Below are 25,778 nucleotides of genomic sequence, written 5' to 3' on the forward strand. Positions count from 1 at the left end.
CAAATTGCTAATACATTTTTTTTTTTACTATTCTATGCTCCTACAAATCTCTCCATACAAATGGTACCACGCTTGTGTGGGTAGGCCTAGTACCCACAACAAGAAACGTCCCAAAACGCAACAGGAACGCATCACATTTTTCCACTGAAAACTGACCCTCTTTCTACAATGTGGGCATCTCTTGATTTTGGACCCTAGCTCACCCAACACTGAGAGAAATCTAGCCAACCTGTACAATTTTGAAAACTAGACACCTAAAAGGTACCCAGGGTGGGCTGACTTGCTTGGCTCTCCCCATCTTTTTATACCTAGTATCCCTTGCAGACCTCAAACTTTGACTGAGAAAAACGCATTTACCTCGTATTTCTGTGATCAAAAGTTCTTGAATCTACGGAGAGCCACAAACGTCATTCCACCCGGCATTCCCCCAAGTCTCCTGATAAAAATGATACCTTACTTGTGTGGGTAGACCTAATGCCCATAAACCGGAAACGGCCCATAATGCAACATGGACGCAGCACATTTTTCTACCGAAAACTGATCCTCTTTTTCCAATGTGGGTAGCTCTAGATTTTGGACCCTCGCTCAGCTAGGGATACCTAGCCAACCTGTCCAAGCAGGGATCCACTAGGGAAGGGTAACACTGAAAGTGGAGATTCTCCCCTTTCCAATGATACCTCTACTGTCTGCCTCGGGAGCCCCCCTGAGCACTGAGGAAGTGAAAGAGAATTGAGCCAATCGTCTCATTTCACTTTCGTTTTCACTGAAATTACGTCAGCTTGCCATGTGCATTGATCGTCATTTCAATGAAAACTAAAAGTAGCCTCTGAGCTGGGAAAAAGGAAATCCCTCTGCTGAGAACAGCAGATGGATTGGACGGTCGTTTGCAGAGGACGTAACGGTTCCGTTCTCAGCACATGACCACCGTGGCTGAGGACGGAACGGTTACATCCCCAGCACTGAACCAGTGAAGTCCAAGAGAATTTATTTGAAAACTTTGCCCATTGACAGCTTTAAGTAGTTGCAGCTGATTCAATTGCAAACATTTTAATAGTTCTATCACTGGGATCTCTTAGTATGCCCGAAACTTTGAGCTTTCAAAATACTGACTTGTTGAAAGGTCTGGGGCTAATAAAGTCCACAGCTTACTGGATTCAGCTACTATATGAAAAGTGCAGCTGAAAAGGGCCAAAGTCACAAGCATCAAATGGAGCACTTAGATGCCTATAGATGAAGGACATCATCTTGTCCAAAAATAATCTTTATATAATCATAAGCAGGATGGAAATGGCTATTGCTCTTCAGTGTTGTAAAGTATGAGGTGCTTGATAACAGACCTCAGAGTGGCATGCTCAGCTAAACAGCCCAACAAAGAAAGCAGAAAAATTTATTAAGATAAATAAAAGCTGAAGGTGTGTTCCCAATTTCCTCACTTACTGATCTGTTGTCGTCAAAGGCATGTTCCTCTATTTCCTTCTCCAGCCGATCAGCTGCCTTTCGGACATCTTCAAGGATCTCATCAAGAATAGAGAGGCTTTTGTTCTGATGCTGCATGTGGATGAGAGCATTAACCTGATGTTTTTCTGCTGCAAGGAGCTCCACATACTCCTGCTCCTCCTGCAAAACATCAATAAAATAATATAGAGAAATCAATCAAGCAGGTTTAACAAAAGAATTATTTATCTTTGCTTACTATTTTAAATGTCAGATACACAACAGGAATGTTATACCACGATGTAATAGCAGCTCTGTCTCCTTAGTCAAACGCTACTACTACTTGTCAGAAACAGCTATCAAAAAGCTTAATGTCTGGGATAAGAAAGTGTCTATCAATAAGGTTATAGATCATTCTGACCCCGCATTCCCCACTCACCTTTTTGTATTTAATCTTTGGGTCTTTGATGCCCTTCCACACTTGACACAACAAGATGTGCAAAGTAACTTTTGATAAAAGACACATATAGGCTGGTCATCTACAGTAAGGTATTTATCTTTTTTAACCGTCATAACTTGTATAGGGCCAATGGCCACCACTAAGCTGAACAGCATTCTAATACAAAACTGTACTTTCACAGTGAATGGCCCATTGGCAAGGCCATTGACATCGCCTTCTCCCTGCTTGGTCCGTAAAGTGTCCCAAACTCTAGGCTATGAGTTTAGTGGACTGAGAAGCAAAATCACCTATAACATAATTTGTAATACTATTATCATCAATAACAAGCATCTTTTTGGAGAATAAGCACTAGCTTTGCCATCTCATTACATATCGCCAAACTCTTTTTGCTTTCCTGTACTTTATTAGACAATCTAATTCTTTCTGGGTGATGTTGTTCTGGTTTGTTGTTCTGGTTTCCAGTGAATTAATCAATTTGACTAGCAATTGGGAGCTATACGTTTTTTTAAAGATAAAAGCCTTGGACAGGAAATATGATGTCAGTTTTTAAGAATATCACTTCCTCATAGCCTACGTCATGGAAGGCTTACACCATCTCTTGAGCAATGTATTTATTTTATATAATCCTTTGTGCCAAATTTGTATTGAGATCAACAACTAAGTATGAACACTTCTGTTGGACTTGGACAAAAAAATTGATATATTCAATGCCCATTTAGATTGGAATCAGCATGAAGGATTCTATTTGAAACAACTATTTAAATGTCCTGCGAATCAGATGATTGAGGCAGCTCTTTCTGAGCTGGAACCTACCTTATAGAAAATGCATGCTCAAAATTAGGTCTCCTCTCTAAACCACTCCACCAAGAACCGGAGCTGTGTAACTTGATAGTACTGTAGGAGGTTCAGTATACTGAGGCCTCCTTCCCTCAAGGCCCTGTACGTCAGATCTCTGAGCATCAGAGGCTGAGTCCCGGCCCAGGCAAAGCAAATAATATCTTGCTGAAGAGTGAGAATGAAGCCGTGTTTGGGGGGGGGGGGTGTTAATGTTCCACCAGTAGAGTGGGGGGATAAAATTAGTACTTTTGGCAGTACTGAAATCTTCAGAGTGGTTATTCACCCAAGCCAAGAGAGGCATTGTGGGCACCAGCGAGGTAGATTCGAATGGATTTGTATGTGCAGGGCTTTATAGTTCAGGAGTTTAGGACTCTTTCATTGTGGTGGCCAGTTGAAACCCTAGACAGAGAAGAGACGGCAATGCCTATTGGATCGGGTGTTCCTGGGCAACAGAGGTCTTTGAGGCTGGGGAAAGAGACAGGCCCAGTGCCCGGACGTTAACACGGAACCCACCAGCAAGTCTGAAAGCCTCCAATTCCTCCAGGAAGGCCGGAAGGGACGAAGTCGGCTCGTCCATGTCCACTATTATATCACCCGCAAAGAGGCCAATTGTATGTTCCTCACCCCCATATAGCACCCCCAATAGCAGGAAAGTCCCGGACAAGCTGGACCATGGACTCCAGTAGAGGGAGAAAAGCAGAGGTGAGAGGGCATTCTTGCCTTGTTCCCCTGTGGATGGGAAATTAAGTGACCGTCGGACGGACACAGACGGGTGGCCATAATTGCTAAGAACCCAGGAGCAAAATCTCTCACCAAAGCCAAGATGATGGAGCATGGCTTCCAAGTAGGGCCAATGGACGCGATCAAACACCTTCTCGGCATCCACAGCCAGGAGCATTCGCTACTGGCAAGAGTGCTGGGACTTATCAATTAAGTCAAGAATGTGCTTAGTATTATCAATACACTGGCGGCTGGGATTGACCCCCGCCTGGTCCGGGGCAACCAAACCTGGCATAAGGGGATTGAGGTGAGCAGCCAAAACTCTAGTGAGTAGTTTTATGTTCACGTTCAAGAGGGATATGGGGCGGTAGGAAGTGCACTGTCTTGCGCCTTTCCCAGGTTTTGGGATGACCATTATAGCTGCCTCCAGCATGGCGGGAAGCACTGTACCCAGGCCCTGGATATCGTTGAAGAGTCAGGTCAGCATGGGAGCTAGCTGCATGCAAAATGTTTTATAGAATAGGGCAGGAAACCCATCTGGCCCTGGAGATTTGAGTCTTTCGCCGGGCTATTGCTGAAATTACTTCCGCTATCCAAACTGGGTGATATAAGGCCGCCATCTGATCTCACCTGATTCGTGGAACACGGGCTTCCTGGAGATATAGGTCAGGTGTGTCCAGGGACAAGGACTGTGTCATGTAGAGTTCCTGATAAAACCCCCAAAATGCAACTTCAATAAAGCTGCAATCTCTCACCCCCAACCCCCTCCCAGTCAGAGCCATCTGTTGCCTCCAGAGACTGTACCTTCCTTTCCTGTTGTTGTGCCCTCAGTCGGTTAGCCAGAAGGCGCCCACATTTGTCACCTGCAACATAGAAGGAATGACGAAGTCTGAGGGCAGCATATTCTGCCCTATACAGGTCAAAACCCGCCAGTTGCTTGCATGCTGCTTCTAAATGGCACCAGACTCTCAGTGCGCCCGTACACTGGTGAACGTGTTCGAGTTCCTGTACCTTCTGGCATAAGTGCTCCCGCTTCTCACGACGCAGTTTGTTATCCACAGCGGAAATGGCAATCAGTTCTCCTCTAATGACGGCCTTTAAGGTGTCCCAGAGAGTGAAGATAGAGATGTCCACCGTGTCGTTGAGCTCCAGGAAAGTGGTCAGTGCTTTGATAAGCTGGGTAACCACCTCATGCCAGTGTAACAAAGTGTTGTGCAACCATCAAGGCCCAGAGGGGAAGTGCAGAGAGGAGGGGTCATTGAGAGAGAGAGTGCTGTGTGGTCTGACAGGGAGCAGGGTTCTATTTCCACCATCTCAACCAGGGATTGTAAGTCCCTGGTGCCTAAGAAGTAATCTATACAGGAGTACGATTAGTGCGCTTGAGAGTAAAATGTATAATCCTTAGTGTTTCTGTGTGTGTGGGGGAGTTGCGCCAGAGGTCCCCCAGCCCCAAATCCCGTAACTAAAGTGCCCTCTTGAGGAAGTGCCCCTGTTTGCCCATGTCGCTGTGCGGAGCTGTCCAGGTTAATATCGAAGACCAAGTTGCCCTGCTGGGTAGCCATGACCGCTGCCATTGCATGGCAAATTAATAATTCCTGGTCTTTGTTAAGGGTGTAGATAGTCGCTAAGGTGAAGGTACAGGTGCATATAGTCACTGAATGGACCAACAACCGACCCTTGATTTCAGCCAGTTTGTGGTCCACCTAACACCTGAAAGAACAGGACACTAGTAAGGCTACCCCATGGAGTGGAGAAAATATACTGGAAGGAGAAGGCTCGAGATCATAGGCTATGCCAGTTGCTAGAAACTAAGTGGGTCTTTTGAAGAAGGCATAAGTCAACTTGAGCACAAGCAAACTGCTCCCCGCTCATCCAACCAGCGTCCCCCTCCGCCCACAATGAGTCACCTGAGGAAGTTCAGATATCCTTGGTGTGGCCTCTCTAGACAGAGTCTTCAGTATTGATCGTCGCTCCAGTGCCATGGCCTCTGGACCTGGACGAAGGTCAACCGGGGGTGGAACTCCCAGCGTTTCTGGAGTGTGGAGTTTGCCAAGTCCTGATATAGCATCAGCTTGTGGCCTTGAAAGAGTACCAGGTGATGATCTCTGGCGGTCCAAAGAGTGCACTCTTTGAGGTGGAGATCGTGGGAACGTTGAGTCTGGCCTCCGACACACTGCGTTTGGGCGAAGAGTTCAGAAGTGCCCTGAACAGATCCTTGGCGTATGCTGCAACATCTTTACCTTCCACTCCAGTAGGAACTCTACTCTTGATACAGATGTTATTTCACTGTGCATGATTTTTCAAGTCCTCTGCATGTGCCCGCAGGTCAATCTATTGGTCTCCGAGCCTGATAATTTCTTGTTGAAGCTGTTCTATTTCCTCGTCTCGTCTGATAACCTAATACTGCAAAAGGGAGACTTTTTCTCCTACAGCAACAATGTCACAGCAGACCTCCCGGAGGTCTGAGGAGAATTCTTTCTTGAGAGACTGGAGGTCTTCCCGCAGGGAAGTGAAGAAAGCCCCTAGGAGGGAGCATGTCACTGGGACCTTCATCTCCTCGCCACTAGGTGTTGCCTCAGAGGTCAACTCTGCTGGGCGGTCCCTGGCCAGGGCCACCGCTGTCTTGGTGAGTATGTTCTTCAGGCTGTGATGTTTCTTCCCCAGGCCACAGCCATGGCCCACAGCGTCAGGTCCCAAGCACCAGTCACTCCTCTTCGCCCACCATAGGCAGACTCGATCCGGGTGAGGTCTCTCCTTCGTTAGACAGTATCGCGATGGCAATGGTAGGGGAGTCCCTCCCTTCCTCCTCTATGTAAGTTTCAAGGTAAGAGACAAATCCCAGGTATGCAGATATTGTAGGTCCCTCGTCTAAGCAGCCACTCTGCTAAGCCCCCACAGGCAAAGCATCCATCAGCGGGGAACACCAGTGCTCAGAATGTCACCACCAGGACCCTCTACTCCAGCGCAGCCCCGGGGGCAAAGGGTATGTGCCTCCCCAAGTAGTCTGTAAGCAAATCGCTCCTTGAGGTGAACCCCCCCGGTCCCAGTTTCAGCGGGACAACACAAGGGGCACAGTTGTGTTGCCGGGGCCCAGGGGCTGTCGCTCCCCTAATCCCCCAGGCCAGTCAATGAAGCTCCCCCACCAGGCACTCTCCCTACCACAGGGAAAGGAGGCAGTGGGGACTCAGCCAGGCCTCTGGTCGCTAGGCTCGGGGTCAGAGCACAGCAGGGCCATCCATCCACGAGGGTGTGAGGGAGAGCACAGCTCACGGTACCTGTAGGCTGGCAGTAGGAGTCTCAGCACAGTCGGGACTCCCAAACAGTCTGCGCTGTCCGCTGGCCTCCACATTCACTTAGTGTGGGCTTCCAGGCCTCTTCGCTCAGGGGTCTGCCTGCCCTTGTGGAGGCTGTTCCTTGTAGGCCTGGAGGGGGAGAGGACCTCCGTTCCTCAAATCTCTGCCAGGCTCCCTCGGACCACGAAGGTGCTCAAGTGGGGTAACTGGGCCCAAGCCCGTGCCACAGACAGGGCCCCTCATCCGGTGTGCAGATCTCAGGGGCAAGAGTGGGCCGCGGGCAGCACGCAGTCAGTCCCCAGACACGGGCGTTCTCCCCAGCCTGCAATCAGCCAGCCACCATGTACTCAGGCTGCACGCTGCTCAGAGCCGCTGGAGCGGCTGCTCCTCCTTAGGCTGCCTCACTGGCATTCCCTGGCGCTCCTCAGGTGTCCGGGGCACCCCATAGCCTTGGGACGTCCCGATGAGAGGCAGTAAAGGTGGGCAGGACTGGTGGTAGGAGTGAAGCAGCGTTGGAACATGTCTCATTAGTCCATCATCTTGGCGACACCCCCCCACAAGTCACTTTTAAATAAGAGCTGACATTGGTCAGGCAGTCCATCCCTAAACAGACTAGTGTGCACAATTAATCAGAGTATAGAGCTGGGTAGACTGTCCCCAAGCAGACCGCCCTGAAAAGGAATGTCAGGTTCGTATCCCTGCCTTCTCTCCAGGAAGGTAGGCTTGCAGTAGAAGACCATCGGACAGGACTGGAATGCAGATATAGAACTGGGTCCCTGGGGCATCAGACAAGCAGGCCCTCGTAGCACCAGGGAGAACAACCGGATGTTAAGCGGGTCCATAGTACCTTGCCCCTACCAATTCGGAGGCAGGCTGCCTTTCTTGTAACCCATGCACACCAAGTGATGTCTTGGTGACTGTATTTAACCTCTTGCAGCCCTGACTGGGCCTCAGGAGTCTAATGAGTCCTCACTGGACTTCCACCGATGCTCAGCCATCTGAGTGTGCCTGTGTCATGCTTGAAAGTCAGCCATCAAGACTTAGGAAAAGATTCTACTTGCCCTTTGAAGGGTCAGAATGGTGTGAAGGGAGTCCATTGGCTGGACTGTCAGAACACGAGTTGGGCCTCAGGCACTGGGGTGATGGTGGAGGAACTTCACAGAGCTCTGACCTGGAGTCTAGACACACCTTTCCTTTTCACTTCAGCAATAAAGAAAAGCTCTCCTTTGGCCTGAAGAGCCCTATCTGGGTACTCTGGAAAAAATGCAGGCTGGAGAACTGAGCCTGGGCATGCCGGAGCTCTGACCCAGGGACCAGCCAGAGCTTCTAAACCCAGCCAAGTAGGGGAACCCTCCTGGTGGCTGCGGGCCCCATCCCAGGCACTTTGAGACACAGCAGGTCGGAGAATGGAGGCCAAGTGCTTCTACCCCTGTGCTAACCAGAGCTCCTACGGTCAAAGCGTGTTAACTCAGCCAAGCAGGAGAGAGCTAACCCAGCCTGCATGACCCAGCCCTGATGTCTAACTGACACAGTGGGCCAGAAAATGGAGCCCAGAAACAAGGGATTTTCCCCCGCTCCAACTCCCACCTACAGGCTAGCTGAAACACTGACTCAGGGCCCAGTCAGAGCTTCTTAAACAGGCTAAGCAGTCAAACATTATTGGTGCCTGCAGGACTGACTCAGGCACTCTGCGACACAGAGTGCTGGAGAATGGAGCTCAATAACGCGGCCTTCCACTGGGAGGGGGGGCTTGTGAAGAGAGACCAGGGATATGGCGCTTGCAATCCGGGCATGCTAATTGGTGACCCTGTGGAGCCCTATCCAGTAGGCTTTGCAACTTGTAGGCTCTAACCACAGTCAGGCCAGGGGCCCGGTCACAGCTTCTTATCCTGGCAAGCAGGGGAGCCCTCCCTGGGCCTCTAGAACCCCATCCTGGACATCATTCAGACACACCAGGCTGTCTCACAGACCCCCAGGATCCGGTCAGGTGTCTTTAGCCATTCTGGAGTGTGGCCTGGGACCCTGGCAAAGCTTTTCACTCAAATGAGAACACAAACCGGCCATCTGGTTGCTTGTAGGGGGATTCTAGGACCCTTCCACAAAAGAATGGAGAGCAAATAGACGGACTGCAGGTCACCAACAGCTTTGCCTGTTAATACAAAGTCCATTAGCCATTTTTATAATCTGTGCACACAGTGACAAAGAGTGACATTCAAACAAATGTACACGACATTCTGAACATTTTGTTTATTTATAATACAAAATGGCACCAATTATGTCAGCATGTCAGATTTTGCTAAACCATTGTGGGCACGGTAGATGTTTCAGGCAAGGGAGACTATATAATCCTAACTGGATAAAACAGAAAGCAAAACAAGATATAACATTATAACATTAAATTCACCCTCTACAACAGCACTAGAACAATGTTTAGTAGAAAAGCTTGATGGTGGTGGTTCCCCACAATCCAAACCCACACATAACTTTCCTTTTATTCAGTTCTTACCTTTATTGCAGCTTCTCGTAAGGCCTCCAGCCTCTGTTTGCTGCTTTCCTTCATGTTCACAACATCTTTGTAGTTGCCTTGCAAAGCCCTTTGGAGCCCGTGGACAGCTTGAAATACAGAGTTTTCACTTTCATTTAGCTCCTTTTGGAAAATTTCAAACGTGTGTACCTGGAAAAGCTTCTCTTCATTCGAGAGACCAGAGTCCTTCTCCACTGCTTTGATTGCATTCTTTAACTTATTGAGGACCACATTCTTATGATGAAGAAGTGCAGAGAGTTTCCTGCAGTTGCCAATGAGCCACTGTTTTCGTTGCGTGACCGCTGCACCTTTGCCCTGGTGTAACTTGATTGCATGCTTCGCTACGCTGTCATGCTCTGCACCCCTCACTGACTGGAAAGGTAGCAGGCAGGTCAGGAGCCACAGCAAGCAAACCTGGCAGGGTGCCCTCATTGTGTGGGTTTGTCCACCGACCAACCTGGCATGTACATTCAGACACAGTCACAATGCTTCCGCCACACACTGCTTGCATCTTCAGAGTACAGCTCAACTTCTGAAACAAAAATAATGAGATAAGGTGACAAATCTGAAATACAATACTTATGTATGGCCTCTTATAACTAATCATATAATTCAGTAGCACTGCGGTGAATGATAAGAAAAGCACCACAAATAATGATTCACTGTTTTAGGTCTGGCTTAATCCGGATTGCAGCACTTGCGTGAAATCATCCCAGGGCATAAGAATAACAAGCATTTGCAATGGAATGGGTCTCGCGTTTGCTTGAGTTAGAGCTATTAGCTTTGTAAGTTCCTAACTGGACTTTTCTTGCCACATAAATTAAAAAGGAAAAGAAAAACAGTTGACATAAGCAAGTCAATTTAAAGTGCCAGGGCCGCCATGAGCGTGAGGGTTATTGGCTCCCTGCGTGAATGTCTAGAAAGAATCGCAGCTGGGATAAAAGGCAAATAGAAACCTGGGGGTCCATCACACGCTGTAATAGGAGGAAGTGTGACGTAGTGTGATGGCCAACAAAAATGTTCACTTAGTGAAATCACCTGGGAGGGAACAGAAAGGAAGGACGTTTCACAAATTGCACCAATAATAATGAAGCATTTAAGACAAGCACAACAAAGAATGAATAGCAGTAGTGGGCGTGGTTTAAAGCCCACAGAGAGATTACAACAGGCCAGACCGCTTGCACGCTCGACCCTGAAAAAGGCCCTTTCACTGGATTAGCAAGAGAGGTTTGCAACTTCTGGAGTTTAGCTGCTATACAGTGCTAATGGAGAATCTACATATTTTATTGAATTACTTTTAAAAAGCAGCCCTGTCTTTCTACAAACCATTTGAGCGAGGCATTCATCTTAAATAGCGTATTTGTTTGTCCACGACTCCATTGCTTAACTGACATAAATCAATATCAGGAGGATCAGCAGACCTAACTAAGCAGGCAATCTTTTTTAGCTCCATAAGAAAGCAGAAACCAACAATCTGTGGTGGAAATATACAATCTGGTACTTTGGTGAAAAATTGAAAATATCTCAAAGATACCTGTGAAATAGGGTTATCGTTGTCATAGTGATAGCCCCAAATCAGTTTGTACAGCTTTACCACTGTCCACAGTTTAATTTACATTCTGTTCATGTAAAGTATACAATAGCTGAACATTCCAACTCCAAAGAGTGCCCACTGTTGGCTGTATCTTTCCAGAGTATAGCTTGAAGAACACTCCCTTCTACTGACAGAAGACACATTTTAACAAAGCAAAATCTATTTATTGTTGTACATTCTTATCTATACAATAAGATATTTTCTCATATTTAGACAGTTAAACACTTCGGACATTTATTACACTTATGGTTTCTATTAAACATTCCACCCCCCCCCAAAAAAAAAACTTTAAGCTCAAAATAAATAAGTAAATAAAATAAAAGATAACGGGTAACATGAATAATTTGGTCCTAAATTGTCATTTGGGCTTCCGGTGACATTTGCAAACAAACAAACCACTGGTTTATGATGTAATCCGAACTCATGGATGGCTACACAGACCTTATTACTCATGTTACTATTATGAATTTGCACGAGAACCTAGCGGTGACACAAGTTAAATTAACGTCTTGTGATTAAAAGAGGCGAGGAGTCTCGCCCTTAGAAAGAATGGTTTATAGTGCCCTTGTGAAAGGGAAATAAACAATACGTCATTGTATTTACGTTCCATAGATCCAATCTGGTCCGCATTTAGAAGGTCCAAGTTATATTTTTCGTTTATATTGAATATTGCCTTCACATGTATACTTGTTTGTCGTAATGCATGCATAAATATAGGCGGCACTCTTGGAATGTGTTTCTTTAAAACAAACTCCACTGTCAGACTACTGGTCATGCAAATGGCAATCTAAACAAGCACTGGCAAAGTCAATAGGTCTTGCCTATGCAAGACCTATCGGATCTGCCAATATGTTTTAGCTATGGTGTACACCAGCTTGGCAGCTGTTCAGCATGGCTAAAAGTTATGGCGTAAAGGAGAATGTCGTGGAGTAGAGTAGAGTGTCATGGAGTGGCATTGAATGGGGTAGGGTTGAGTAGCGTAGAGTGTCATGAGTGGCATTGAATGGGGTGGCATAGTGTTGTGGAGTATCGTGGGGGGAGTAGAGTGCTGTAGAGTGGAAAGGCATAGAGTGTCAGAGTTGAGTGGTGGAGAGTAGAGTGTCAGAGTGGAATGGAGTGGCATAACGTGTTGTGGAGCAATGCAGAGTGGAGTGGCATAGAGTGTGTTGCATAGAGTGGAGCAGAGTATTACAGAGTAGAGCGGTGTATAGCAGAGTAGGTTGTCACTGAGTGCCAGGTCATACAGTGGGGAAGAGTGTCAAAGTGGAGTGTCGGAGTAAAGCAGCATGGAGTGGCGCAGAGTGGAGTAGTGTGTCTTAGAATAGAGTTGAGTAAAGTGGCATGGACAGGCATAGAGGAAGTTGTGTAGAGTGGCACAGAGTGAAGCAGAGTTTCATTTAGTAGAGCGTTACAGAATGGAGTGCAGTGCAATGGAGTGGAGTGGCCGAGAGTGAAGTGGTGTAAAGTACAGTGGTGGAGAGTAGATTGGCACTGAGTGCAGTGACTTAGAGGGTATTGGTCTTGAGTGAAGTGGCAGAGTGTAGGGGTCTAGGGAAGAACAGAGTAGAGTGGCGCAGAGTAGAATGCATTGGTGAAGCTTAGAGTGCAGTGGCACAGAGTGGTGTGGCGCTTTGTAGATTGTTTCAGAGTAAAGAAGTGCAAGGTAAAGTGCAGTTGTGCAAGACATAGTGTAGAGTGGTGTAGAGTGCTGTGGCGTGGAGTGCAGTGATGCAGAGTAGTTTAGAGTGGTGTAGAGTGTAGTGGGCAGAGTGCATTGGTGCAGAGATGAGTGGTGTAGAGTGTAGTGGTATAGAGTGCAGCGGTGCAGAGTAGTGGAGAGTGTAGTCTTGCAGAGAAGAGGGACTCAGAGTGCAGTGGTGTAGAGTATACTGACGTATAGTGCAGTGGCACAAAGTAGAGTTGCAGAGTAGAGTGCTGGAGAGAGAGAGAGCAGTGGCGTACAGTGGTGCTGACTAGAATAGAGTGGCCTAGAGTGCAGTGATGTAGAGCGCAATGGTGTAGAATGGCTGTAGAGAGAGCAGTGGCGTACCATACAGTGGTGCTGATCTAGCATAGAGTGGCCTAGAGTGCGGTGAAGTAGAGCACAATGGTGTAGAATGGCGTAGCGTGCAGTGGCACAGAATTCAGTTGTGGCGAGGGCAGTCTTGCAGAGTGCAGTGGCACAGAGTTAACGAGTGTTGCAGAGTACGGTGCAGTAGAGCGCTGTGGCATTTAGTACAGTGGTATAGAATAGTGTTGACTGCAGTGATGTAGAGTTTTGCAGAGTAGAGTATAGTGGTGTAGAGTGCAGCGTGTAGAGTAGTTGGCGTAGAGTAGATTGGTTTTGAGTAAAGTGGTGTATAATGCAGTGTTTTAGAGTAGGGCTGCAGAGAGCGCAGTAGAGTGGTGCAGCGTAGAGTAGAGTGGCACAGAGTGCAGTGGTGTAAAGTTGATTCCTCCAGAGTAGAGTGAAGTGGCACAGAGTGGAATGTTGCAGGGAAGAGTGGAGTGGCATGGAGCAGTGGCGTAGTGTGCACTGGCATTGAGTTGAGTGGTGCAGGGTAGAGTGGAGTGGCCTACCCTGGAGTGGTGTAGAGTACAGTGGCAAAGAGTGCCTTGGTGCAAAGTAGAGTGCATTGGCATAGAATAGAGCAGATTGGAGTACAGAGGTGTAGAGTGAAGTGGTGTAGAGTGCAGTGGTGCACAGTAGATTACAGTGGCATAGAGGGCGGTGGCGCAAAGTAGATTGCAGTAGAGTGCCATAGAGTGCAGTGGTGAAGAGTAGAGTGGCTTAGAGTGTAGTGGCATGGAATAGATTGTATCAGAGTAGAGTGAAGAAGTGCAGGATAGAGTATAGAAAGCAGTAGCATATAGTGCAGAGTTGCAGAGTGGGGAGGCATAGAGAAGGGGCCCGGACCACCCTCGTCGCCAATCTCTGCCCTGGATGTTCTTCCGGTTCACGTCTGAAGCCCCGCATTAAGGAGAGCCAGCCCGTCTGTCTGAATCAATGACATCTCCACCAGTATTCATGCGCCACCAGTAAAGAGGAATCCGCTGCTGCACTAATGACTCGATTGGAAACCATTAAGCCTTCAGTAAGAATTTAATAAAGGTCCTCTCTCTTGTCTCTAAGGATCTGTTCTAAAAACTGTTGGAGTGATTCCCAGAGGCCGTTGTTGTATTTACCTAATAAGGCAGTGGCACTTGTAGCCTTCATTCTGGTGGCAGCAGAACTGTAGACCTTCTTGAAATGTCATCGACAGGTGAAATGAGAAGAGGTGAAGAACCTCCCAGAACTTGTAGAGGAGGTCACTATGGTTTGTCTGGATCAAGACCTTGCCGAATGGTGCCGATGGTGTGTGCGCCTTGACGATGCAGATGAGAGCCTTGAACTATGTTAACAGTGTCTGGAGTAGTGACTAGAGTGATAACGGGAATGAGATCTGGGTCTTGGTGCAAAAGGTAGTGGCACTGGTGGTGGTAAAGCAAGCGTTCCAGGTCTAGGTGGTGGAGGTGGAGCAGGCTGTGGAGGAGGAAGCGGAGATGATGCTGTCAGAGGATTGGCTGGTGCATCACGCGACGGGGAATAGGCGCAAGAATACTCTGAGTCTGGCGACTGTAGATCTGTCTCTTTTTTTCTGCACGCTTCCTGAAGCCTGGAGAAGGCTGAAACAGTTATTGATGTCAACGGTCCTGCCTCTCTCGACGTTGATCTACTCTTTGATGGTGGCAATGTCTTGACAGCAACCAAGAGCGTCTCAGCGACTATCTTGACCACTCCGTTGATCATCGGTGATGTGTCAACATCGATAAAGATCTCAACAGCAAACAGTGAGGTGACCTTGGGATCCTCGATGTCTGTGGAATGCCGGTGTTGTCATGACATCGATCTGCAGCACTTCCTCGACGTCGACCCATGGATAGATGGCGAACAGGTTGGCGCTGTAACTCTACTCAATGCCGATGTTCTCAACATCAACTGGGACCAACAATGCTTTTTAGTCTTTTTTTGGGATGCCCTCCAAAGACCAATGACAGAGTCCTAGAAAAGGACTGATCCTCTCCTCGCCCTGAGGTCCCACCTTCAGATTGCGTCTTATGCTTTCGCCGGTCTTCTGCACCCTGAAGGCAAATCTTCCTGTCACAAACGGTGCGTCTTGAAAAAGTTCCTACAAATACAGCCATTGTCAGGAACATAAGTATCTGGAAGACAGAGAATACATACTCTGCGAGGATTTGTCTTAGCCTTTTTCCTCCCATTGTCTAGGTATGGCATTTTAGAGGTCAAAACTACAAATTTCTGTCAGAAAATGACAGAAAAAGCTAGGGAGAGACCAAATACGTTGAGTATATCTGTTGTCAGTTAAACGCAGAGGTGTTTTTTCTTGAAAAAAGCCAAAAATTGGCTGAGCTCAATGTGCCAGGATCCTGCCAGCAGGAGCCAGAAAAAAAACCAGAAGCAACTGCCACCTGCTCAGCATGAAGTGATACTGGTGGTATCTGAGTTCTTAAAAGGTGCAGCCTCTATTGTAACTCATATAATGGCAACCAATACGGTTACACTGCCCTGCCTTACTTCATCTCCACACTCTACTAAAAAACTTGGTGAAAAAAATGTATGATGTTTTTACAAAAACAACATTAAATTTGATAATACATATATATATATATATATATATATATATATATATATATATATATATATATATTTTTTGTTGCCAGTAGGTAGTTATAGTTAGGACCAAGTTTCCATAGGAAGAGAGTTTTTTGACTTGCCTATATCTTTGGCACCATTTGACGAATCTTCAGAAATGTTTCAAAAAAGTGTTGTGGTCATTCTTTTTGCGCATGGAAAGTTTCAGGGTGATCCGTCAAGTGGGGGCTGAGAAAAAGGGGGCTCCAAAACAATGCGTTTCCCATGTTAATTTCCATAGGATTCTTTAGACATGACCATAGGAACAACCACTGGACAGAATTACACCAAATTTGGCAGAAAGCTAGCAGTTGGTATGCAGATTACACTTTTGCTTATTTAGAATAAATCAGTTCAGTAGTTTTTGCGTAATTTGGGGAAATTCAAATTTGTATATCTCTGGCCGCGAAGCAGTCGCGAACAAAGATGAGCTCATGCAGGGAAAGGCACAGCTCAGATTGACTGCTAACATTTCAAACCAGGAAGTGTTGGCAGCCATATTGAGACTTTGCTTGAGCTGAATCCCAGAAAAAAATAAAATAAAAGGGGCCAGGGTAGGGACAACCTGACCCCTTTGCACTGGTGGGCAAAGGGTCCCATAGGGACCCCCAGAGGGCATAAAAAATATTTGTTTTTAATATTTTCTTGCCGCAAGTTCATGAGAACCATGGGGAAAAATACAATAAAATAAAGCGCAGGCTCCCACGCTGTTTGAAAAAAAAAAAAAAAAATGTATAGACCCCTGGGTGGGCCCCAGGCCCTATAGCTCCGGGGACCACCACCTCCCCAGAGCCTTCATTTTTTTAGGTCGAGTGAGCAAGCGCTCTGACGTGTTGTGATCTATCTGGACTTTCATCCACGCACACTGCACGCCTATCACTATCACTGGTTCATAGGCTTGCCTTTCAAAAATACGATGTCATCACTGGTAAATGCTTTACGTTTGTCTCTTTTTTGGGTAGTTTTGTTACTGCCTTGGCCATTGACCCTGTTACATGGATATTTATACTTTTGCTGATACACTTGACTGCAAGTGAACTTTTTTCCATTTGTGTCTCTCCATCGCACTTATGCTCATGGCAGCCATGGTGCTCTGAATCAGCTGGCTTATGTCAAATCTTTAACTTTTCATTTTCTGTGGCAAGAAAGGTCGAGTTAAGAATTTACAATGCTAATAGCTCTAACTTGACCAAACGTGAGACCCATTACATTGCAAACACTTGTTTTATATGCAGGGGGCCCGTGCCCCCCCCGCTGCCCTGGGGACCGCTACCTCCCCAGGGCTTCAGTTTTTATATAAGGGGGGCCCATGGGCCCCCTGCAACCTGTAGACCACCACCCCGGGGCTTCTATTGTGTCATAATTGGGGGCGGGGGGGGCAGGGCTTCTATTGCTTCATAATGGGGGGGCCCATGGGGACCGCCACCTCCCCAGGGCTGCCTTATTTATAATATGTGGGGGTGGGGGGTTGGCTAGCAGCTCTCCCCCCACCCAGAGACAACCCCCCCAGGCACTGCTGAAAGTAGAGGTGGGAGGGCCCGCAGCCCCAGTGGCCCGGGGACCACCACCCCTCGGGGGCAAAGTGTAAAAAAAAAAAAAGAAGAAAGGCTATGTCCTGTTTGGGGGGGAAAGGGGTTTGCATGACCCCCCTCTTGGAGCCACGGATGGCTCTGGGGACCCCCCCCAGGTCTGGCTCCAGCTATGTCCCGGGGTGCCAACCACCAGGACATAGCTGTTTGTTGTGACCTGGCTCAGGCGCTGCAGCCAAGTCACAGCAAACACTCTGCTGTTTGACAGCGGGACCTTTAAAGGAGGTTCTACTGTCAAACAGCAGAGCTTTCACCTGCACTTGTGATGGTTTTTCATTTTATTTTAAATAAATAAATATGAAAGCCCATAAAGGGCTAGGGAAAAAAAAAAGAAACCTTGCCCAAACCCCACACCAGCCCAGTGTGAAGGTCTGACCTTCACACTGAGTTATGGGGGTTCGAGTGCAGCTGGACTCATTTCCATTTTTTTTTTTTTCATAAAACATTTTTATTTTATTTTAAATTGGAGACCTATAACTCATTTTAAGTATATCAGACATCAAAGCCTTAAAAACTCTCCATCTCCCCCTCTCACTTTTTTCTCTCTGTGTCTCTTTGAATCAATTTTCCAAACTCATACACCCACTCACGCACACAGTCACAGACCCACTCAGACATTCACTTAGCAACTCACAGACCCACTCAGATCCTCATCTACTCACTCTACCCCAGTCAGACCTTCATGCACCCACTCAGACAGTTACGCACTCACACACCTACTCACAGACCTGAGCACATACCGACGCACCCACTAAAATATTAATGTACGCACTCTCACACCCGGACAGATACTCTGACAGCTATTCTTACCCACAGACACAGCCTCTCACACCTATTTTCAGACCCGCTGAGGCTAACTTACACCACACATGTGCAAAGAGCCGTGCACAACATTGTATTGGGTGATTAGGGGGGTTGGCCGCAGGGACTGGCTGCAGGCCAGCCTTGTGGGCAACGCATACTGCGCATGGGGGAAGTCAGTGCACGGTACAAGGTTGGGTGCTTACAGGGTGATAAAAATCCAAAACCAAATTAGTTAAAAATATGAAAACACAATGAATCTGTGGTAGGGACAATGAGGCATTCAAAAAATAAACTGGGGTGCTTTTGTCACAAAGAAAACATTTGGCAGTTATAATTTAAACGTGAGGGCAATGATTTTCCGAGACCGCCATTGGGTGGTAAATACAGTATATGTGTTTGGCAAAAAAGCAAAAATACAGTGTTATTCATTTGCAGCTGAAAATTTACTGGTTTTAAAAATACTGGTTTAGTCTATGCTCTGATCACAACGATTGTGGCATCTCCCCTTGTACTCCAAAGTGTTCCAAATTCCAGGACATACTTGTTGACTGCTAGCCCAAATGTTCAAGTTAGACAAATCATTCCACCAAGTCCTTCCGACCCACGGCCAACAGTCCAGTAACAGCTGGTAATGTTGGTTTTCCTGTGGGTGGATGCAGCTCTTTTCACCTCTGTTGTTCCACACTTGTTCACCACACCAGACGTTCAACAGCAAACAAGCTCCCCCAGGACCAAAGCTGGACTATCCTTCACTTGCTTGTCAACAAGAGGGTCTACTTTACTGATCAGGAAAGCAACTTTTCAGATCCAGAGATTCAATTGGAAACAGGAGTCACATTCATCAGCATACAAGAAATCTTACAAGCCGGTAGTCTCCAATGAGTTCTTCGTTCCAACCAGCACTATGCCTGTGGGGGCGTGGCTTGGCCACCGGGCAAGATGGCCGTCACCCTGTGAGGCTCTGCCGGGGCCGGGCAATTTATCTGTCAAAATCCATCCTAAATGCGGTGGAGAAGGAGCCGACCCCTGGGGCATCCCCCCGGGGCCTCTGCCGGCGTTATTTGAGCCGGGTTTGGCTGCTGTCGGGGCCCGGGGAGCGGAGGAGCGTCAGGAGGCCTGGCGCCGGCTGCTCTCCGCGCGCGCCGGCTTCTGTGTTGAGCGCGGGGGGAGTGGAGGCAGCGGCCGCCCCCCCTGATCGAGGGGCGCGAGGACAGGAGTGCAAAGGACTTAGGGGGAGCCTGATCGGCGGTCGCTTCGGACCGCGGCTCCCCCTCCCCCCCTCTTTTTTTCTCCGGCGATTGGTCCCGGGTGCGTGCCCCGGCTGGGAGCCCCGGCCTCGCGGGCCGCTCCCGCCCCTTGGACGGAGTCTCCGTCGGGGGATCCCGGTTCCCGGACCCACGGCGGAGGAGCGCGGGGCCCGGCTGACGGATAGCGCATATCGAGCGCTGGCTGAGTGCGCCGGGACTGGATAAGGTGCGTGCCTGAGACCTGGGCCTGCTTGGGGACCTGTTTGGAGGACTTGGATACTGCCCCCGGCTGCCTGTACATAAACTTTTCTGATGCCCTGCGGACCGCGCTTGGAATCCTGCACTGTGCTGGGAGCATAGAACCAGGTAGGGGGCGGATTGGGGGCGAGGCGGGGGTCGAGGGTCCTGGCTGGCACGGCGCTGCGCTCCCGGTGCCCCGATGGGCTCGAGGAGCTTAAACATCCTGGACTTGTAATTTGGTGGCTGGCTGGCCCCCTCCCCCCGACCCCCCTGTGCTGTGTCGTGCCCCCTGAAGTCGGCGGAGCTAATCTGGGCTCACGTATAGAAATGAATGGACTTGGGAGCGGCGGAGGCCACTGGGCGTGCCGGGGGCCGCCTGGTAGCTTGGTGGAGTGAGCGAGACAGTCGAACAGTTGTTTTTACCGGCGTTAGAGACTTGTAGTCTCGGGCAGGTGCATCTGGACTGCGCCAGTTGCACTATATGGTAATACTGCAAGATGGGCAAGGCAGATAAGCGACAGGCTAAACTCTCCTTCCCCGGAGGAGAAAAACGTGGCGCCACTTCCGACCCCCGGCCCGGAGATGCAGACGCTGAGGAGGGGTCTTCAGAGATGTCTGTGAGAGCCATGTTCATGGAACTCAAGACCAGTTTGGCCGGGATAGACGCTAAGCTGGATCATGTAACGGAGCGGCTTGACCGCATTAGAGCCCGGGTGGATGACCACAACGCTAGATTTGAAACTCTGGAGACTCGCACATCTGAGATAGAGGATGCTCGCAGTGGCGATAGAGAACAGATTGCGCAGATGGAACGACTTCTGGAGGTGATACGAAACAAGAATGAGGACCTGGAAGCCCGGTCCCGTCGTAATAATATCCGTATCGTGGGGCTGCCGGAGGCAACAGATATGGGTCGCATGGAAGACTTCGTCGAGAACATGCTACAAGAGCTGTTTGCTGGCGAGCTCTCTCGGCTGTTGGTGATTGAGAGGGCACATCGATCCTTGGGCCCTCGGCCTCCGCCTGGCACTCCTCCGCGCCCAATCATTGCACGACTATTGAATTACAGGGACCGAGACACTGTGCTCCGGCTAGCTAGGGAGAAAAGTCCCCTAATATTTAAGAACTCCGAAATTAACTTCTTTCCTGATTATACTCCAGGCGTACAGGCACAGAGACGGGCTTTTCTGCCGATAAAGCGTTTGCTCAGCCAGGCTGGAATAGGATTTGCTCTGTTATACCCGGCTAAATTGAGGGTGCGGCATGAAGGCAAAGTGCTATATTTCACGGATCAAAAGCAGGCGAATACGTTTGTAAGACGATTGCCTAAACAGCGAGGAGCGGGGGCGCCGGGGGGGGTGAGCCCCGAAAACGCCTCACTTAGTGACAATGATTAAGTGTTAGACCTGGGACCTCGTTGCTTCTGGAACTGTGGAGAAGTGCGGGTCCGCTCCGCGATCTGCCCCTGATGTATAGCTGATGTTTGCCCGTGACCCCTCTCTCCCATACCTTCTGGGTGGAGAGCTGAACGGCGGGCTTCTGCCCCCACGGATGATTCCGGTTCTCTTTAGTTACATGCCTGCAGTTTGGGCTCTAGGGATGGTTGGGTGGGACACTACTAGGGTCCGATTGGGGGGCCTGGGTGGGAGGAGGGAGGAGGGGGCAAATTGGGAAATGATCTTGGTTCTTTTTTTGTTTGGTTTTTGGCAGGTGGAGGGCTGTGTCCATGTGCGGAGCTGCATGACTGAGGTTCTGGATGGGGGATGATGCTTCTTCTACTGTGAGATGCTTGACATGGAATGTGCGGGGACTTAATGACAACCGAAAAATCCGGCTGGTGATGGCTTATGTTAAACGTCATGGCATTGATATTTGTATGCTCCAAGAAACGCATCTGATGGCGTCGACAGTCGGCAGGCTGAAGGCTGGCTGGGTTGGTGAGGCTCATCATTCGGCATACTCTAGCTACGCCCGGGGGGTTGCAATCATTATCCGTAAGGGGCTGCAGTGGCGCACGCGCGAGATCATTACTGACCCCAATGGTAGATATGTAATGCTGAGCGGAATGTTGTTAGACAGGGCTTGCCGGCTAGTGGCAGTATATGGGCCAAATGTGGATGACTCGGAATTCTTCCTGGAGGTATGGCGCCAAGCAGAGTCGCTGGGAGCTGGGGCTGTGATTTGGGGCGGTGATTTTAATGTTGTGCTGGATGCGTGGCTGGACCACGAGAGTGTGGCTAGGATGCAACATGTTTCGGCAGCAAGGGCATTGACAGCAGTAATGGATAGTGGCGCACTGGTAGATTTGTGGAGGCAGAGACACACAGGAGTGCGGGAGGGCACTTGTCTGAATTACTTTCATAGCAGCTGGTCCCGTATTGATCGATGGCTGGGCACTAGAGATGTGGAGGTCTGGACTAGAACAATTAACCATCTCCCCCGTACACTGTCAGACCACTCACCGGTATTATTAGACCTGGCGATGCCTAGTGAGCTACATTCAATGGTGATGTGGCGGCTGCCCAGTGGTGCTCTCCGGGACGACACCTTTCGAGCGGAGATACGAGAGGCTATTCGGCTATTTTTTTAGGAGAACCGAGGGTCGGTGGACTCCCCAGGCACGGTATGGGAAGCATTTAAAGTGGTGATCCGTGGGGAGTGCCTAGCAAAGCAGCATGGGATAGTGAAGGCACTAAGACGGGAGATGGCAGATATTGAAAGGAGGCTTGAGGACCTGGAGCGGAGACTTGAGGCGACATGGTCAAACGAGGTACTTGCGGAAATCAGACGAGAGGTGTCACTGTATGAAGAGGCCTCTCTTAGAGAGGTTTGCTTCCTTGGGAGACATGCGCGGGCTCGTAGGTATGGAGAGGGTGAGAGAGCTGGGAGGACACTTGCAGGGTTGCTGCGCAGCCCCTGGGCCAGCAATTACGTCTCTGAAGTGTTAGACACCGAGGGTGGCAGGGTGACTGGAACTGGAGGCGTGATGCAGGAATTTACTAAATTTTACTCGCAGCTATACGCGCCTCCGGAGGGTCTCAGAGAGGCAGATATGAAGGAATATTTTGAGAGCATTGCGTTAGTGTGGTTTGAAGAGGCACACAGGATGTATCTGGATATGCCGTTCACGGTAGAGGAGGTGGTGGTGGTGGTGGTGGCGATCCAGAGCCTACCTGGGGATAAGTCTCCTGGCACTGATGGTTTGTCCCCTGCCTTTTATAAAGAATACGGGGACATCCTTGCCCCCTATCTGCTGGAGGTGTATGAAGAGTCCCTGACGGTGGGCTCCCTTCCGACCTCCCTCCGGGAGGCCTTAATAATAACCATCTTGAAGCCTGGTAAAGACCCGACGCGTTGCGATTCGTACCGTCCACTCTCCATGATAAACATTGACAATAAGATTCTTGCAAAAATGATAGCGACCCGACTACAGCCATTACTTTCTAGAATGGTGCTCCCAGATCAATCGGGCTTTGTTCCCGGGAGATCCACGAGCCACAATCTACGTACCTTCTTTGCGGTGCTGGGATCACTAGAGACAGACGATGATGTGGCCGCAGTGTTTCTCGATGCGGCTAAGGCCTTTGATTCATTGGCCTGGGAATATATGTTTGCACTCCTGAATCGAGTGGGCCTTAGCGCGCGTTTTGTGAATTGGATCAGGTTGCTGTACACTCTGCCTACTGCCAGGCTTCGCCTCAACGGGGGTATATCAGCCCCATTCCTGGTCTCGCGGGGTACACGACAGGGCTGCCCGCTGTCTCCACTTCTTTTTGCGGCTGCTATGGAGCCTCTGGCGGCGGGACTGCGTCAGAAGTATAGCAATAGTGGCCTACGGTTCCGGCAACGCCCTGTCTTGATATCTTTATATGCAGATGATATCGCGATATATGTGCGCAATCCCGGGCAAAATCTAGATATCTTATTAGATGAAATTGTTTGCTTTGGGAACTTTTCTGGGGTCACTATTAACTGGTCGAAATCAATGATTCTGCCACTAACCCCTAGTGTAGAGAGATTCGACTCGCGATACCCTTTGGTCTGGGCGGACGGGCCAGTGCGCTATTTAGGTATACACCTATGCCGTGATGTGGAGACGCTTTGACTAGCTAACTACGAAACAGCGATGACATGGCTAGAGGGCAAGGTGGAGGCCTGGAGGGCCCTTCCTCTCTCGCTGACCGGCCGCATTGCTATTGCTAAGATGGTGGTACTCCCTAAATTTCTGTATCTATTCGTAAATCTCCCCCTACCACTTACTAAAGCTTATTTCCGGCGCCTGAGATCTGCGCTTGTGCGGCTGGCCTGGGCGGGGCGTCAGCCCCGCATCGCTTGGGAGAAATTGACGTTGCCATTTGAGCGCGGCGGATTGGCAGCCCCAAACCTGGAGTTATATTATCACAGCGCTCAAGCACATTTCGCGTATTTTTGGTTGAATCCGACCCGATATATGCCACATCTAGCACCGGAGAGTGACTCTGTCTGGCCTGACGGCTTGGTATGTGTGCTCGGCGGGCGGGTTCTCACCCGCCCCAGAGGAATAGACACGGTCTCCTGCACTGCGGGAGCATGGAAGGCGTTGATGCGGCGGGCTGGGTTGTTGGCTCCTTTTGCGCCATCACTACCTGTTATGGCGGTGGCAGATGGCCAGATGTTCTGTGATGGAGGGGTGCGCGGGTTTCTACGGGACGCTGATTTGCTGGTGCTGGGAGACTGGGTGGTGGATGGCCGGCTGTTGGATGTCCCTGACGCACTCTCGAACTGTGACGGCTCTCCGTTGTGGCGCTTTTATGCTCTCCGCGTTCGCTCCTTGCTGCGGGATCGGTTCTTTGGAGAGTCGACCGCTCCCTCTGAGTTCTGGGCTTTGGAGGCATTCTGTAGCGCGAAATCCCCCTCCAAGCTGATAACCAAACTGTATAATGCTGCGCAGGAGCAGGGTGGTGGCTTGGTGATGCCCGCCCGGGCTGCATGGGAGTGAGACGTGGGGGAGCCTATCCCGGATGCGATGTGGCGCAGCTGTTGTGCTCATATGAGGATATTGTCCCCGAATTATAGGCTGCGCTTGCTGCACTTCAAGTTTCTACACCGAATATATTATACACCTAGGAAGTTACACTCCATGGGATTGGTGGCGGACACTCGCTGCGCCCGCTGCAGAGCTCCGGATGCGGGCTTTTTTCACCTGGCATGGGAGTGTGTGGAAGTATATAAGTACTGGGAAGAGGTGCGACGAGCGATTGCTGAAATGATAGGGGAAGAGATACCCCTCTCTCCTAAGATAGTGCTGTTGGGATATATGGACGAAATGCAGAGCCCGCATAGACGTTTAGTGGGCCTGCTTATGCTGCTGGCCAAGCGAAGAGTAGCAATGTGTTGGGGCAGAGGGAGAGCCCCGCGCAGATCGGACTGGCTACGAGATGCAGCTTTCTGCCATGACCAACTGTTAGTATTTTGGGAACTCATGCCAGAGAGATCTCGCCCCAAAGATATTTGGAGCCCTTTAAATGAATACTTGGCTATGCAGACTGTGAGCGCTGTGTGACTGATGTCCCCCAACTGAGTGTTTCAATCCCCCCCCCCCCCCCCGAGTCATGCGAGTTACCTTGATGTGCGATAGCCCTGCGTGACGTGGTTATGCCCTCCACCTGCCTGCTTTTAGAGGTTTTTGCAATTGGTATCTAGTTGCAGTTCTTCCTGTACGACGGTGGTTGATTAATATCATTGGCGTGTTTCTGTCGTTCTCCCTACATGGTGCGGTGGAATGCTGCATCTTTCCGATATGGTGGGCCTTTTTTCTTTATGATTTCCTCTTCTGGAACGGACCCCTGGATACTGGCGGATGGCGAGAGACGCCGGTAGAGTCATACTTGAGATATGTGACACCACTGTAGTTATATGATGTGTAATGACTCTCACATATCCTTATCCACTCGTTTGGAGCTCTGCTGAATTAATTTATGTTTTTTCTTGGTTTGTGCTTAACTGAATAAACAATAAAAAATAAAAAAAAAACAGCACTATGCCTCATGATTGGAGTCAGCAGGTTATAGAATGTCGCCCAACTAGTGATTGGCAGGTTTCTCTAAGACAATGTCAGAATTCCTACACATGCTCTTCCTCTACTTATGAGCACAATGAACCAGGCTCCCACAGCTGATTTGCTGCCCACATAATGCCTTGAAGTTTTATTGCACAGATATGCAAGATGACAGATCATGGCATTGACTAGGTTCCCTACCTCTTACTCCAGTAGCGCCTCCAAAAGTCAATCTCCTCAGACTCCTTTCAGATCTAAGCAAGCCCGGTCTCCCCTAGGGAGAATGACTATAATCAGTATTCAGCA

At 49.2% G+C, this 25,778-nt stretch overlaps 1 protein-coding gene across 5 annotated transcripts in view; it reads right to left on the reverse strand.

The window, feature by feature from the left end:
- Positions 1-25,778, reverse strand: part of TMCO3 (transmembrane and coiled-coil domains 3) — a 612,636-nt gene that overhangs the window by 512,858 nt on the left and 74,000 nt on the right. For all 5 annotated transcript variants that reach the window (XM_069204660.1, XM_069204658.1, XM_069204662.1 and 2 more), the window contains exons 2-3: positions 9,251-9,800; positions 1,438-1,617 (exon numbers count right to left, since the gene is read on the reverse strand). In XM_069204660.1, coding sequence (XP_069060761.1) covers positions 1,438-1,617; positions 9,251-9,700 — 630 coding nt within the window. In that variant the 5' untranslated portion in view covers positions 9,701-9,800. The remainder of the gene's footprint in view (positions 1-1,437; positions 1,618-9,250; positions 9,801-25,778) is intronic.

The sequence above is a fragment of the Pleurodeles waltl genome, chromosome 8 (genome assembly GCF_031143425.1).
Source record: "Pleurodeles waltl isolate 20211129_DDA chromosome 8, aPleWal1.hap1.20221129, whole genome shotgun sequence".
In the NCBI taxonomy this organism is placed as follows: Eukaryota; Metazoa; Chordata; class Amphibia; order Caudata; family Salamandridae; genus Pleurodeles; species Pleurodeles waltl.